This window comes from Aethina tumida, chromosome 1, assembly GCF_024364675.1.
Source record: "Aethina tumida isolate Nest 87 chromosome 1, icAetTumi1.1, whole genome shotgun sequence".
Classification (NCBI taxonomy): Eukaryota; Metazoa; Arthropoda; class Insecta; order Coleoptera; family Nitidulidae; genus Aethina; species Aethina tumida.
Genome location: NC_065435.1, coordinates 7,959,956 through 7,976,221, shown reverse-complemented (window position 1 = coordinate 7,976,221; position 16,266 = coordinate 7,959,956). Strand labels below are relative to the sequence as shown.

General features: G+C 29.0%; 1 protein-coding gene across 1 annotated transcript; it reads right to left on the bottom strand.

Moving 5' to 3' along the window:
* Positions 1-601: 601 nt before the first annotated feature.
* On the bottom strand, positions 602-8,005 carry LOC109602367 (hornerin). The gene is made up of 2 exons (XM_020018727.2): positions 7,896-8,005; positions 602-4,302 (listed from the first exon to the last, which is right to left on the bottom strand). The coding sequence occupies exons 1-2, from the start codon at positions 7,908-7,910 to the stop codon at positions 793-795; spliced, it is 3,525 nt and encodes a 1,174-aa protein (XP_019874286.2). The 5' UTR covers positions 7,911-8,005; the 3' UTR covers positions 602-792.
* Between the last annotated feature and the right edge of the window lie 8,261 nt (positions 8,006-16,266).

Here is a 16,266-nt window from a genome sequence, read left to right as displayed (position 1 = left end):
AATCGCAAGTAGTCTCCTTGTTCTCAAGTCCCGCTACCGGCTCATAGATGGCGCCACATCACTGTAGGAATCTCCCACACAAAAGTATATTTAAATAACACCTAAGAGCTGCGAGACATCTAGACCAACAATCTGGAAACACAACTCGTCAATACATTCTTAGGGTGCCAATCCCGGATTGTTATGGTAATCGTGGGATTTTCAAGCTTATTAAGTTTAATCCTAGGATCTTAAAATAAATCCTGTAAACATGATAAGATCCAATATCACTAAACTTGCTAATTCCTCGTTAACTTTAACGTAAAATCATAATTCAAATTTAAATTTAGGCCTCGTAGTCCCAAGTATGCGACTAATAAATATTAATTTTAACTTTAAGCATTGCCTTGTTGTGTGTATATATATTTTAAATAAATTGCTATTCAAATATTTTAATGACTTACACATACTTATTTCAGCACTTTTCAGTACTTAAGGCAATTAAACCAATGTTATTACACATACTTTTCCATAAAGCTCCTAAGGAAATATATGTTAATTTATTTAGAAAACATTAGGCACGCCCATTTCGTCCCATTTTGCGGAAATAAAACCAACCAAGTACAATTATTGTATTTATTTTTTTCTAAAAAAATTTACACTTATAAATATTAAATATTCGTTTAGTAAATAAATAATCCTTCTTTAACAACAAATCTCGTCATAAATAAACAAAAGTTAAGCGTTTCAATATAAATAAAAAGTCTCTTGTACGTAACAAAGTCTTTGAGCAACACATCACTAACTGCTTATTTAATGTCCATTAGTAATAACTTCCTTTTCTTCCGTTGACTTGTTCTCCCCAGCGTTGCCTTCGCCTTCCGTCTGCTTCTTGTACCTGTCGTCGTTGCTGTAGTACAACGCGATGTCGTTATCGTCCAATATACTTAAGCCGTCATCTTTCACCTCTTCGTTCTGACTCTCGGAGACCTCGGCGTCTTCTTTGTTCTCGGCGGTCTGGACCACCGGTTCGGAGGAGGCGGCTGCGGGTTCGGCGTCCGCGAACCCACCCGCGTGTCTTACGTCCAAAGACTGGTTGGCCGGTAAGAATTGCTGAGGTGGTAACTGTATGACTGATTGGCCAGCAACTCCTCCAGCTGCTCCGTTTTGCTGGGGTTGTTCAATTGCGGCCAAAATCGACTGGAGTAGACCTTCGTTCAGTACCTGAGCGTGGGAGACTTGTTGGGGGCCTGGTGTTCCGTCGGATGATTGAATTTGAAGGGTGTAAGTTCCTAGGTTGCCTTGCAGGGGGATGTTGTTGAGGTCGATGCTTTGGGATTTGATTAGTTCACTGTTTGGGCCGAAGCTTTCGGCTACTGATTTGCCGTATTCGTTGACTTCTTTGTCGTCAGTTTCAATGGTGTTGGCTCTGGTTTCAGTTTTCTGGCTGTGGGCGGCGTTCAAATCTGGTACTCCGTAAGTTGAGTGTGGGACTACTACGGAATTAGCCTGCTGGTTGTAGGAGCCGCCAATGTTCGTTGTCAATGAGGACAAAGCTGCTGTGTAACTATTGGCTGATGGTACTCCGTATGATAATGATGGTAGAGGTTGGGAACTGTGCAAGCTACAATCGTGAGGTATTGAGGTTTGTAGGTTTTGAACGGCATAGCTGCTGGATTGATAGTTATTGCCTTGAAGTAGTCCACCAGTCAAGTCAATATTCAAAGTTGGATGGGAGTGATCCAATCCCACCACAACTCCACCTTGGCTGCCGGAAGTTGCGGAGTACGATCCATCAACAGTTCCTAATGGAGCATTATAGCTAGTTAAAGCCTGAGCTTGTGCGTCTTCAATATGTAATCCAGTATTAAAACTGCTAAGCCCAGATGTTGATGAGCCATGAGCTACATTTTGGAAGGAAATTGATGAATGTTCTGCTGGCAAACTGTATAAAGTCGATGGTTCTGGTGGTTTGGCTATATTAGCAGGTGGTAAATAAGTCGACCCTGAACTGTGACTAATGTCTAGTCCACCTTGAGAGCCAATACTTTGGAACAAACTTCCTTGAGCGGAGCTTCCAAACGAAATTGGTTGTTTGGGTGCCGAGTAGAGAGGAGTACCGTACTGACCATTGGGTGCCCCATAAACACCACTTGGAGGAATCAGTCCAATTCCTGAGGAAGACAGTGACAACCCTTTGTAACCTCTGTGGGAACCGTGGTGTCCATGGGAGCCATGTCCGTGTCCATGTGATCCGTGGTAGCTGTGTGATCCGTGAGAGTTGTGCGATCCATGAGAATGAGAATGGGATACGTGGGAACTGTGGAAGCTCTGGGATGATCCGAACGACGATCCCTGGTTGGTGTATGAATGAGCTGCGGCGTAAGGGCCACTTGGGGCATAGGAATTTAGTGGTGGGGCTCCATAGCTGTCAGAAATCGAATAACCGCTGCCCGAAACTCCTGAAGCTACTCCGGCGCCTGAGGCACCAATACTGTTTCCGTTGGGGAAGATTTCATATCCAATGCTCTTGATGGTGTTAATTTGTGTGTCCTGTCCAAGGTTTAATCCAGACAACCCTAGGGCTAGGGCACCGGATGTGTCGTGCTGCTGGTGGTGGATTTCTTGGGCGTTGGAGCCGCCATTAATTTCCTCACCGGATGAACTTACAATTCCGCCTGAGCCAGTTACGGTGTTTAATGGAGCCCCATAGGAATCACTGATGGCTTGACCCTTGTTGTAACTGCTACTTAAAGCTAAAGAGGCGATGTCGTGTCCCGCAGATGAGTCGTGACCTCCGGAAGTTATGGAAATGTCTTGGGCAATGCTGGCTCCGGCTCCTGAAATGGCGTGGCCGGACACACCGTGTCCTGAAACGTCGTGTCCGAGTGGTGGTGGGCTCAGGTCGTTGTTGTAGCTCAGGTCACCGGCCACGTGGTTGTCGGACGGCGGCACCCCGTAGGAGTCGGTAGGTCTTCTAGAAACTAATCCGGGGATTGGTTGCCAGCCGTCGTACTTGATTTCTGGAGGTGTTGGTGGAGCCGGTGCGCCCGGGTGCGGTGGTTTAGGGTTGGGCGACGGCTGCGGTGGTCCGTAATGGGCGCTCGTGTGGATGGGTCCCTGCAAGCTGACGTCTGGTGGTGCGCCGTATTGGGTGGAAACGCCGTGGCCTGCGTCAGGTACTCCGTATTGGGTGGAGATGGAGTGGCCCGAGCCGAAGGAGCCGAACTGGCTGGAAATGGCGAGATTCGATGAGCCGAAGCCGTGGCTGGAGGTGGCGAATTGGGAGGAGAGTCCGTGGCCGGAGCCGGAGGCGCCGAATTGGGAGGAAAGACCGTGGCCGGAGCCGGAGGTGCCGAACTGGGAGGAAAGACCATGGCCGGAACCGGAGGCGCCGAACTGAGAGGAAAGGCCGTGTCCGGCGCCGGAGGAGCCGAAGCCTAGGGAGCCGAAGCCTACGTTTAAGAGGGATGTGTCAAGTGGGGCGCCGTATTGGGCTGAGATTGAGTGGCCGTGGCCACCGTGACTGCCGTGGCTGCCGTGACTGCTGTGACTGGAGTGGCCGAAAGATGCGTGGGCGAAGCCGCCGGACAAGAAGTTGCCGTTGTTGATTTTGAGCTTGGATGGGAAGCTGACGGTTGATGGTGGGCCGTAGAACGGCTTGGGCCTGTAGTTGCCTTTCGGGAAGTGTTTCTTGGGGTGGAACAAAGGTTTGGAAGGTGCCCCATAGACGGGTTTAGGAGGGCCGTAGGCGTGAGAGGGTTTGTGACCCCTGGGGTTGAAAAGCTTCGGTGGGGTGGCGTGGGGTAATCCGTAAGTCAGAGAGGGTGGGCCGTAGGAGTTGAGGAGACCTGTAGCAGGTGGTGTTATGAAATTAGACGCCGGTGGTGGTTCATAATTGTTGCCGATGGGGATGTTCAAAACTGGCTTTGGCACTCCATAAGTTTGCAAAGGTAAAGCCACCGGTGGAGGTATATCTGGTGGTGGAGCAGGGTAAACGATATTATTGGAGGGTGCATTGGGTACACCGTAGACAGGAACTGGCAAGTTAACGTTGCTTGGGCCTGTGGGTAAATAGGTGTCACTGGGAAGTGGTGCCCCATAACTGTCGGTCAAACCTAGCGAAGCTTCCCTTCTGTTTGCCTTTTCTTCGGTGCCTGCCGCTGCTGAATCCGAGACGCCATTTGAACTTGCTGAATCGTTGGCCGATTCAGAACTTTCTACACTATTGACCTTCGCCTTGTCCTCTGGTTTCGATGATCCGCTGTTCACAACAGCAGTAACTTGTTGCAATGCCAGCAGGCATAGTGTCGCAACAATTATCTGAAATTAATTGAGAGAATTAATTTGGATTGTGGTAAATCGTGCTGTCGGCTTAAGGGGATGAAAAATTGAATTTTGATGATGGTTTTATAATTTGCGTTGGTGTAGGGAGGGGACAGTTTGACAGTTTTGAAACGATCGATACGAATGGCTTGTGGGCGTTTGGACTGTGTGCGACTTGCTTAAATATTACAGAGACGCGTATAATTCTGTACTTTCTATAATGAAATCAAAATGTACACAAAACTACACTAATTGAGTTCCACAATAAAGTATAATATAATTATGAGTCCCGTTCTGGTTTTATAATTTTAAATTTGAACGGTTCATGTGGAATAATTAAATGTGTAAGATAAAGTATCACAATACCGCCAATTAGCTTAAATAGTATCGAGATTCAAGATACGGAACAGGTCTAACTAAAAACTAGCCCGTTCCACATTTTGATAGCATCAAGGAAAGTTGACGTGAAAGTAAATTTTATTAATTGTGCGATAAATAATTCATGTAATGACAATACATTACAATTTACGAAATATTAAGAAAAAATTGCCTTTTGTATTTGAGGCAGGCATCATCAGTTTTGTACGTGAAAGTTTAATCTTTGCCGACAGGCAAATAATCGACCATGAAATATTAATACAACAAAAAAAAAAACAAACGAATTTATCTCACGATTCTCCCACTTTGTAGTAAATCAGATAAAATCGTTCCGGTGACTAAAACCCACAACGAAATATTTAATGCCCATCATTGATCAGCAAAATCTGTTATTATTAAAGACAACAATCAATTAATTAATGTCTAATTATAGCAATATATGAAGAGGTAGTTATTACAATCACTGAGCACGCCAATGTATTGAATCTAGTTGAGAAAAGAGTTCAATAGGTTTCTGTGTGTGTTTTATACTTTCAGATTCAGTTCATTATCTCCGTTTCTGTGTCATATCGTCTGGTCATTCATAAGCGACGAAATCACTCAAAAATCATGTTAAAAACCGACCCAATCGATTAATTAAAATAGAATGAAACCATGTAATTTAAATAAAATTGAATAGTTTATTAAATTTGATGCGAATCATCGCACTGTTAATACCTCTAATTAAAACCCTTTACAGGCAAAAGCTCTTTTGATCAAAATATGGCCGCAGGGCTTTTAACACAATCCCGTCTGCGCAAAAATCATCACGGTCTACAGTTATCTCAATTAAATCGCTCCGACACGATTTCGGGGTGTGATGTTCACAATTTTTAATTTGGTACTTTCATTTATTTAGCAGGTTTTACAACAATTTATAAATAAAGTTAACGGCAGCACACAACAATGGGAATCCAATATGTTCGCCTGTTTGGTTTACCTACATATTTTAATAAAAATTGAATGACTTTCGCTCCGTTCGAGGCGTCTTGGAGAAATTTTATAGTTCTTTATGAATTATTAAGAAAATCGCGTCGTTAAAATGAAACAATCTTTTAGTTGTTGAATAGAACTGGTTTTTTATGTTTATATTTATTCAAGGTTTATTTATGTTTTATTTTAAGATTTCATGTGACATTGAACTTCGAGCTGGTGTGTTTGTTTTGGTGTGATTCGTCTTCAGATGGCAAATAATGACTTTAATAGTTATTCAGCTAATTTATGGTTAATTTTTTACGCCAAGAATGGTTTATTATATAAATTTTGGCAGAAAGTTTAATCCTACCTAAAAAATTCTATTAAAAAATCTGATAAATAATTTCTAGTACCATAAAATTAGTTAAATAAAAATATATTTTAAATAAAGTACATAAATATAGTTAATAAATTGTTATAGATTATTTTTATTTTAAAAATAAGAAATTGGTATTAATATAAAATTAGAATATGTAAAAAAATGGAAATAGAATATATTATATTTTTTATCTTTAAAATAAAAATATAAGAAATTGTAATTAAAACAGATGATAACATTTTTATTTAATAATTAGGAATACCAAATGTTAATATAAAAATTGGATATTTAAGCTATTTTATGATAAAAAATATATTATTTTATTTTAATAAGAAAAATTAAAATCTTAATTAATATAATTATTTTATATTTTTATTTTAACATTAAAACTATAAGAAATTTTAATTAAAGAGGATAATAAAATTTTTATTTAAAAATTAGGAAGAGAAAATATTAATAAAAAATTGGATATGATAGAAAAAAATTAGAATTAGCTATTTTGTAGTGAAAATATATTTTTTTAATAATTAAAACAAAAATTTTAATTATTATAATTATTTTATATATTTATTTTAAAATTAAAAATATAAGAAATTTTAATTAAAAAGGATGATAAGATTTTTATTTAAAAATTAAAAAGAGAAAATATTAAAAAATTGGATATTGTAAAAAATAGAATTAGATTTTTAAACTATTTTATTGTAAAAGTATATTTTTCTTAATAAGGAAAATAAAAATTTTAATTAATATAATTATTTTATATTTTTAACATTAAAAATATAAGAAATTTTAATTAAAACTGACAATAACATTTTTATTTAAAAATTGGAAATAGAAAATATTAAAATTGTATATTGTAGAAAAAAATTAGAATTAGACATTTAAGCTATTTTGTGGTAAAAATATATATAATTTTTTTAATACGAAAAGTACAAATATTAATTGATATAATTTTTTTAAATTAAAAATATATGAAATATTAAGTATTTTAACATTCTTTTTACTTAATATTTCATATATTTTTAAAAATTGGGAATTGAAAATATTAATAAAAAAGTAGATAATATAGTAATTTTCTTTCTAAAAGTATTTAAGCAATTTTGTAAAAAATAATTTTTTAAAATTTGTGTTTTTTTCTTTAAAATAAACATTTTAATTAATACAATTAATTAAGATTGAAGAGAAAATCAGTCAATTTATTGGAAAATAATTAAAAAATATAATATGTAATTAATGCATATTTTTTAATTACATTTAATTAATAACTTTTATAAAAAAATAAATAAAATAATTTCTCTCAGTTTATTTATATACTCAATAAAGGTTTAATTATTTTATTTTAAATTAACTTTAAATTGACTAAAATGTTAAAATTACAATTTATATAATAAACTGAATTTAATTTAAAAGAAATAAAAAAATCTGACTCCAGAAATGAAAATTTTAATAGGAACTAAAAAAGAACTAAACTAAAATTTAATTTCTAATAAGAATATGTAAAATAAATAAATAAATTTTAATATACAAATACATATTTTTAAAGTAAAGATTTAAATGATTTTAATTTTTTTTTAATGTGAATAAATTGCTAAAAAATATTTTTATTTTAGAATTGTATTGAAAATGTAAGAAATTTTAATTTGTATTAAATTATAAAAATATATTTTATATAAAATGTATTTTTCTGTCAAAATAAAATAAAATAAACAATTTTATCAAAGAACCAGAAAATTAGGAAGAGCCTTGAATTCCAAAAAAAGGAAAAAAAAAGAGAGAAAACTAAATAACTAACAAAGGGCACACTGCCGGATATCCTTTGATTAGCGTTTTATCACTAAAATCTCACTTGCCGCACTATCACAAAATAATCATCACTAACCTGTTGCTTCAACATAATGCTAATCCAAAAAAAAGCGTGCGCACTAAAAACTTGACCACTCAACACTACACTACATCTAAGATGTGAATAAGTCTATGGTTTTTTTAAAAATACCCAAATATCAGAGCCGGTAATGGGTTTTATAGAGTGGGCAATATAATATGTAGACGGTGAAGATGATGTCCCCACTAAAGAGCCCCGATGTTCAAGTACGTAACTTAAGAGGAGGAAGGTTGAATGGCTGAGTGTGAGCCAGAGAACACCAAGAAACGGACATAGAAAGTAGGATGAGGAAAGTCGCCGTACCCAGTTATTATAAGTATCACAAGATGCTCCGATATACCAATAAATTAAACATTCTAAAAGATTTTAATGGTGGCCCGACGAAAAACTGCGGCCGGCGATCTTGCCCGGGCTCTTGTAATTGTCTAACGAATACCGGTTGGATAATTAATAAATGCGTGTAATGCAATAAGTGCATTAACTATAATCGTTGCTTTAATGGCTGCTATTACGGCGCTTCATTGAGCTGCACAAAAAGTTTGTAAAGTCTACGTCTAACTTGCACTTCTTGGAAAAAGGACAAGGTGGAATACAAACGTTAGTAATATTATTACGTAGCACTGACATACAATTCATAAATTGCAACTTATGAAATTTATGTGAGCGTTTCATTTATAAGATTTTTCACAAGTGTACATCTTATACATTAAAATGAAAAAATAGCTTTTTTACAATTTTTTTCACTTTAAAATTTTAAAATGTTACTTTTAATTATACTTATTTACTTCAAAATTTTGTTAGTACTTTTAAAAATTTATAATGTCAATTTTAAAATGTTCTTTTTATTTTTTTATATTTTAAGAGCATTAATTTATTTAATAATAATTAAAAAAAACAAAGTTTATAGATTATTAAATTAATTTCTTAAAATTTTCTCCAATTTAAAATTTTATTAGAATTCTTAAAAATTTATATTCTTTTTAATTTTGTATATATTTTTATAGGACTAATTTATATAATAATAATAAGAATTAGTTTTTTATAATTTCCTTTCCAACATAAAATTTTATTAGAATTCTTAAAAATTTATGATATCAATTTTAAGTTATTCTTTTTAATTTTTTATATTTTATTAGTATTAATTTATCTTATAGTTTTCTTCCCCAGCTTAAAATTTTATTTTAATATGTTCTTTTTAATTTTTTATATTTTGGTAGTACTAATTTATTTAATAATAATTAATGAATAAAAAAGAACAAAATTTACAGACTATTAAATTAATTTCTTACAATTTTCTTCCACAGTTTAAAATTTAATTAGAATTCTTAAAAATTTATAATGTCAATTTTGAGATATTCTTTTAAATTTTTTATATTTTAATAGTAACAATTTATTTAATAATAATTAATGACCAAAAAACAAAATTTACAAATTATTAAATTAATTTCTTACAATTTTCTTCCCCAACTTAAAATTTTATTAGAATTCTTAAAAATTTATAATGTCAATTTTAAAATATTTTTTTTAATTTTTTATATTTTAATAGGATTTATTTATATAATAATAATTAGTGAATAAAAAAGCAAAAATTACAGATATTTAAATTAGTTTTTTATAATTTCTTCACCAGCTTAAAATTTTATTAGAATTCTTAAAAATTTGTAATGTCAATTTGTAATGTTCTTTTTAATTTTTTATATTTTAATAGTATTAATTTATTTAATAATAGTTAATGAATAAAGAAACTAAATTACAGACTATTTAATTGGTTTTATAAAATTTCATCACTTTCTTTAAATATTGTTAAAATTCTTAAAAATATATGATGTCAATTTTAAAATGTTCTTTTTATTCTTTTATTTTTTAATAGAATTAATTTATATAATAATAATTAGTAAATAAAACGAAGCAAAAATTACAGATTACTAAATTTGTTTTTTATTTCTTCTCCAGCTTAAAATTTTATTAGAATTCTTAAAAATTTATAATGTCAATTTTAAGATGTTTTTTTAATTTTTTATATTATAATTTTATTAATTTATTTAATAATAATTAATGAATAAAAAAACTAAATTACAGACTATTCAATTAGTTTTTTAAAATTTCATCACTTTCTTTAAATTTTGTTAAAATTCTTAAAAATATATGTCAATTTTAAAATGCACTTTTTATTCTTTTATTTTTTAATAGGATTAATTTATATAATAATAATTAGTAAATAAAAAAAGCAAAAATTACAAACTACTAAATTTATTTCTTCTCCTGCTTAAAATTTTATTAGAATTCTTAAAAATTTATAATGTCAATTATAAGATGTTCTTTTTAATTTTTTATATTTTGACTGTATTAATTTATTTAATAATAATTAATGAATTTAAAAACAAAATTTATTAAAATGTTCTTGTCCAGTTTAAAATTTTATTAGAATGTTAATTTTAAAATGTTCTTTTTATTTTTTTTATATTTAAAAGTATTAATTTATACAGTAATAATTAGTGAATAAAAAAAATAATAAACAGACTATTAAATTAGTTTTTTACAATTTTCTTCTAAAGCTTTTTATTAGAATTTTTAAAAATTTATTATGTCATTTTTAATATATTCTTTTTGATTTTTTATATTTTATTAGTATTAATTTATATAATAATTAGTGAATAAAGAAAAATTTACAGACTATTAAGTTAATTTTTTACAATTTCTTCTCCAGTTTAAAATTTTGTTATAATTCTTAAAAATTTATGATGTGAATAAAAATACTAATTTAATAATTAGTGAATTAAAAATAAAATTTATAGCCTATTAAATTAGTTTTTACAATTTTTTTGTCGCCTTAAAATGTTCTTTTTAATTTTTTGTACTTCATATAATCAGATCAATTTATATAATACATGGTGAACAGAAAAAGGCTTAAATCAATTTTTATATTTTTTATTTTATTTAGCTTATCAAGTCCCTCATATTAACAAAATGAAAAATTTACTGTTATATACAAAAATTAAGCCAAATTAAGCAAAAATCTCTATTTTCTTTTCAATTAACACGTCCACTTTAGTACAGTGTGTATTTTTAAATTTCAAGCCTAATCTAAAATTTCTAATTCGTCAACAACCTTTCTCAACGAATTCATGTTTCAAGGATGTTTTCGTCGTCGAAAAACGCAAACTTTCGATAAAATTGAATTTCCCCGTACCCGAAACGCCCCTCAAAACAACACCCATTGTTAGAAAATTTAGAAGCAGATCGAGATCGTGCCAGTTCTCGAACAAAACTATTGGTTTCGCAAGTGACATTACTCACTACTTTAAACGGATATCGGGGATTAGCCGTGGCCCCGACACTCGCGAGATGTTCCGGAACAGCCGGGGACAATGAGTAACATTTTAGCGGATGATAGTGAAAGTTTTTTTTTTTTTGTCACGGGTCCGGTTCAGTTACATTTTTATTAGCGTTTGTGTGAAAATCGGCGAATAATTCGTGCGGTGAGATATTGTAAGCTGTGGTAATTGATTCGTTCACCCCGTGGCACTTTGGACCCAGTTTGACCCCCTTATTATTTACTTCATTATAAGAGGTACAAAGAAAGCGTTCAGATTTAAATCTTTTAGATAATTCTTAATGGTTCATATTAAACTTTTACATCACTTGTAATAAAATAAATAATAGGGGGTAGAAATGTAACCAATAACCCCCCACTGAACGTCACGACGTTGTGATGATCGACGCAAAATAATAAATCGTAGTTTTCAAATTCAGCCAGTGTGTTTTTTCAAACTAAGGAAGTTTCACCGGTTAAATCCATCATTTCCTTTTTATCGGAGCACATAAAAGCACTTAACGAAGTGTTAAACACTGTCTGGCCGAGGCCTTTTTTGATCATTTTATAAAATTACATAAGGAACTGATTCAACGCTCGGATGAACAGATTAGTGTAAGCACGAAACTAGTGCAAGTGAAGACAACATGCAAACTAACACTTTCCTGACATCACATCAATGTGTAATTATTAATTTGTTATGGTAATCGTTCAGTGACACACAAAGACGATGCTAAAACAATGATGATTGATTGCGCTGAATTATTGCCGATGACATTTTACAATGGGGCTTTCTAAAATTATATTTAACCTCCGTAAAGAGGACAGCGTCTTAAAAAACTATTTTAAGTTTGTTATTCATAATTAACCGACGGTTAAAAAATTACACGAAGAAAAACTTGTGTTTAGTACACAAAGTATAATTCAACTATTAATTTTTTTAAAGGAAACAGATTCTTACTTGTTAAGAAGTAGTTTTATCACTTTTTATAATTATATAAAAACTACTAGGATATAAAATTACTTACTTTTCATATTAGAGAGTTGCATTAAGTTTTAAAAAAACTATTTTGTCTTATAATCTTAATTGGACAAGCAGTTCACAGTTTTGTCAGATAAAGAGGTTTCTATTTGAAATTTTGTGATATCATTTAAAAAATCTGTTTTTTATAGACATACTATAATAATAAAAGAAATCATAAATTCTTGCTTTGCTGAATGAATATTTAATTTTACAGATGAAATTTATTTTATCATTCATCTTACTTTTTATTTTTATCATTCTGAATAAATATTTCATTAATTATGTAGTAACTGAAAGAAGTTCTAGGAATACTAATATAATATTATATTATATAAACAAGTAGAATATAATAATCGTTATAAATATTATTAATTAAAATAATTATACATTTTAACTACTTTTTTATTCTAAATTTGTATAGAAAATAATAAAACAAAGTCTAAAACTAATCATTTAAAAAAAAAGGATTATTTAAAATTATAATAATTGTTATAAATATTGTTAATTACAAAAATAATTATATTTTTTTTGGTAATTACTTTAATTTTTTGTTTTTATTTTTCATAATAAATATAAATATTAATTAATTAAAATTCAAGAAAAATTACTATGATATGTTATTTTCTTATATAAAATAAATTATTATACTCATTTTTAATAATCCTAATTAAAGTATATTTTTTTGCTAATTTTACAATCTAAATTTGTATAAATAATAATAAAAAGACGTCTAACTGTTAAAAAAAAGGATCATTTGCAAAAATTATTTTTAATATTTCAGTATAAATATTTGAATAAATATAATTAGTAACTAAAAAATTCAAGAAACTAAATAAAGTAAAAGAAATATTTATATTTATTAAAAATCTTATTAATTAAAACAATAATTAGATTTTTTACTAGTTTTATCTAAGAAGTAATGAGACAAGTATTTAATGTTAATAAAGTATCCTTTCTAAAAATATTTTCAAAATAATATTTCAGGATAAATATTTAAAAAAATATGATAAGTAACTAAAAAATTCAAAAAACTACTTAAAGTTAAGAGAATTATTTTTATTTATTAAAAATATTATTAATTAAAACAATAATTAGATATCTTATTAATTTTATAATCTAAATATCTCCTTAATTTTTATAAGAAATAATGAAACAAGTGTAAATGTTAATAAAGAACCATTTCTAAAAATTATCATTTTTTAAATAATTTTTCAGGATAAATATTTATATAAATTAAAAATATTAATTAACACAATAATTAGATTTTTTATTAATTTTATAATCTAAATTTCTTCGTATTTATATAAGAAGTAATGACACAATTATAAATGTTAATAAAAGCATCAATTCTAAAAAATATCATTTTTAAAATAATTTTTTAGGATAAATATTTAAAAAATATGATAAGTAACTAAAAAATTCGAGAAACTACATAAAGTAAGAGAATTATTTTTATTTATGAAAAATATTATTAATTAAAACAAAAAATTAGATATTTTATTAATTTTATAATCTAAATTATTATTTATTAAGAAATAATGAAACAAGTATAAATGTTATAAAGCATCATTTTTAAAATAATTTTTCAGGATAAATATCTAAATAAATATAATAAGTAACTAAAAAATTCAAGAAACTAAATGAAGTTAAAGAAATATTTATATTTATTAAAAATCTTATTGATTAAAATATTAATTAGACTTTTTATTAATTGTATAATCTAAATTTCTTCCTATTTTATCTAAGAAGTGAGGAAACAAGTATAAATGTTAAAATGTATCATTTTCAGAATAATTTTTCAGGATAAATGTTTAAATAAATATAATTATTAACCAAAAATTTCAAGAATCTAAATAAAAGAAAAGAAAAAAATCTTATTAATTAAAACAATAATTATATTTTTTTACTAATTTCTTCCTAATTTATATAAGAAGTAATGACAAAAGTATAACTGCCAATAAAGCATAATTTCTAAAAATTATCATTTTTAAAAAGATTTTTTGGGATAAATATAATTACTAATAAAGAAACCATATAAATCAAGAAAATACTTATATTTATTAAAAATCTTATTCATTAAAACAATAATTACACTTTTTACCTCTTTTATAATTTAAATTTCAACTAAATTAAAAATAATAATAATAAAGCAACTATAAATTTCATTTTTAAAATGATTCAATTTTTTAAAAATATTTTATTTACTTACATAAAATGGTAAATTGAAATAAATAAGTAAAACTATTAATTAATTTTTTATGAAATTTACAAATTAATCTATATAAAAAATAATAAAATGAAGTTTAAATGTTAATAAAGGATCACTAAAATAAATTATTTTCCTTCCAAATAAATATTTGAATAAAAATAAAAAAGTATTAATATTTATTAAAAATATTATAAATTAAAACAATAATTAAATTTTTTACTAATTTCGAAATCTAAATTTTTTCCAAACTTGTGTAATAAGTAATTAAACAAGTCTAAATGTTAATAGAGCATCATTTTTAAAAATACCATACAAAGTATTTAATTAATTGTAATAAGTTTTAATTAAATATTATTATTTATTAAATTTTACATTATAAATTTGTATGAGATGTAATAAAATAAAGTCAGAATATTAAAAAAGAAAATTTTCAAAAAAATGCTTTGATTCAATTATTTAAAGTATCATGACATTATTAATTTTCTCATCTTTTTATAACGACTTTTAATTCAAAGGGATTCGCTTTATTTTCAACATTCCATGTAATTAACCGGAACGAAGAGAGTTTCTGACTAATTGACGTATAATTTGCACAGCATTTTATTAAGATTACCATGATAATTGGCCGGTCTGAGAAACATTGTCTTAAAAATTTATGCAACAAATCCATCGGCATTTTCATTGAATCAACCGTAATTTCCATGTTTTCTATTCGTTAGTCATCGAATATTTCACAAATTGTTCTGGCGAGAAATTTGCCGCACCAAGTGTGATATACTTTAAATTAAATCTGGCGTAAGTGAAACCGTTTGTGACTAAGCGTTCGAAAGAAAGTGAGAATTTTTGCAGCAGCTCAAATTCATAATATTATGAATAACTACGTGGCTATTATACAAGTTAATAAAGTAAAATATATTCTTATTAAAAACTTTCCTCAATCCAATTCAGTGAATTAGTCTCGAATGCAACAGTATCATCAGCAAATTAAATAAACTAATTTAATTTCATAAAAATTAGCGGGACGATTAAAATGTGTAATTTATTTCGTTTGTTGTTTGTTGACTGAACTTTCTTTGAGCCAGTAAAAGTAAATTTAACTCCGAATTAGATCGTTTGATTTATTTTACTGTTCGCATTAAACTCGACGTTTTGTTTCAAACTTTTGATACCCATATCACAATAATTAATGGTTGCAGAAAATACTTGTAACAAGGGAAATATTAATGAGTTATTTGATATCCCTGTGCACGCTCCTACTTCAACAACAGGTCTACGTATTTTCAGCTTATTATTACTATATTTATAATATATATGTTGGATACATTGTCGATTAACTACTTATAGACCTATTATTGTATGGGACATACAATAACACAAACAGGCCGATTAATAGGAAAAGTAAATTACATTAAGAGTGCCTTATTATTAAGCCTTAATAAACCCCTATAATTACGTTTCAATATCATTTTTTATTTATAATTAGTGTCATTGATAAACTATTAACTCCAAACAATAGAATTAATGTATCATCTAAGGAGTGAAGTGGGCTAAACTAAACAATAGAATAGAATGATTTTTATTTTCGAAGTTGCTTCTTGATTATTCGTTATCTGTTTGTTAACTTTCTTAGCTAGAAATTTCGTACACTTAAATATGCGAGATCGAACTTTCACATACAATTAAAAATATAACAAACTGTTAGATTATGATCATTTCCATTTATAGAAACTGTATCGGTTGTTTAGGTTAATGTTTATTAGGCAAATTTTATGGCAGTCTCTTGTTTAATAAAAATCAGGAAGGGAAAACTTAAGATTTAATT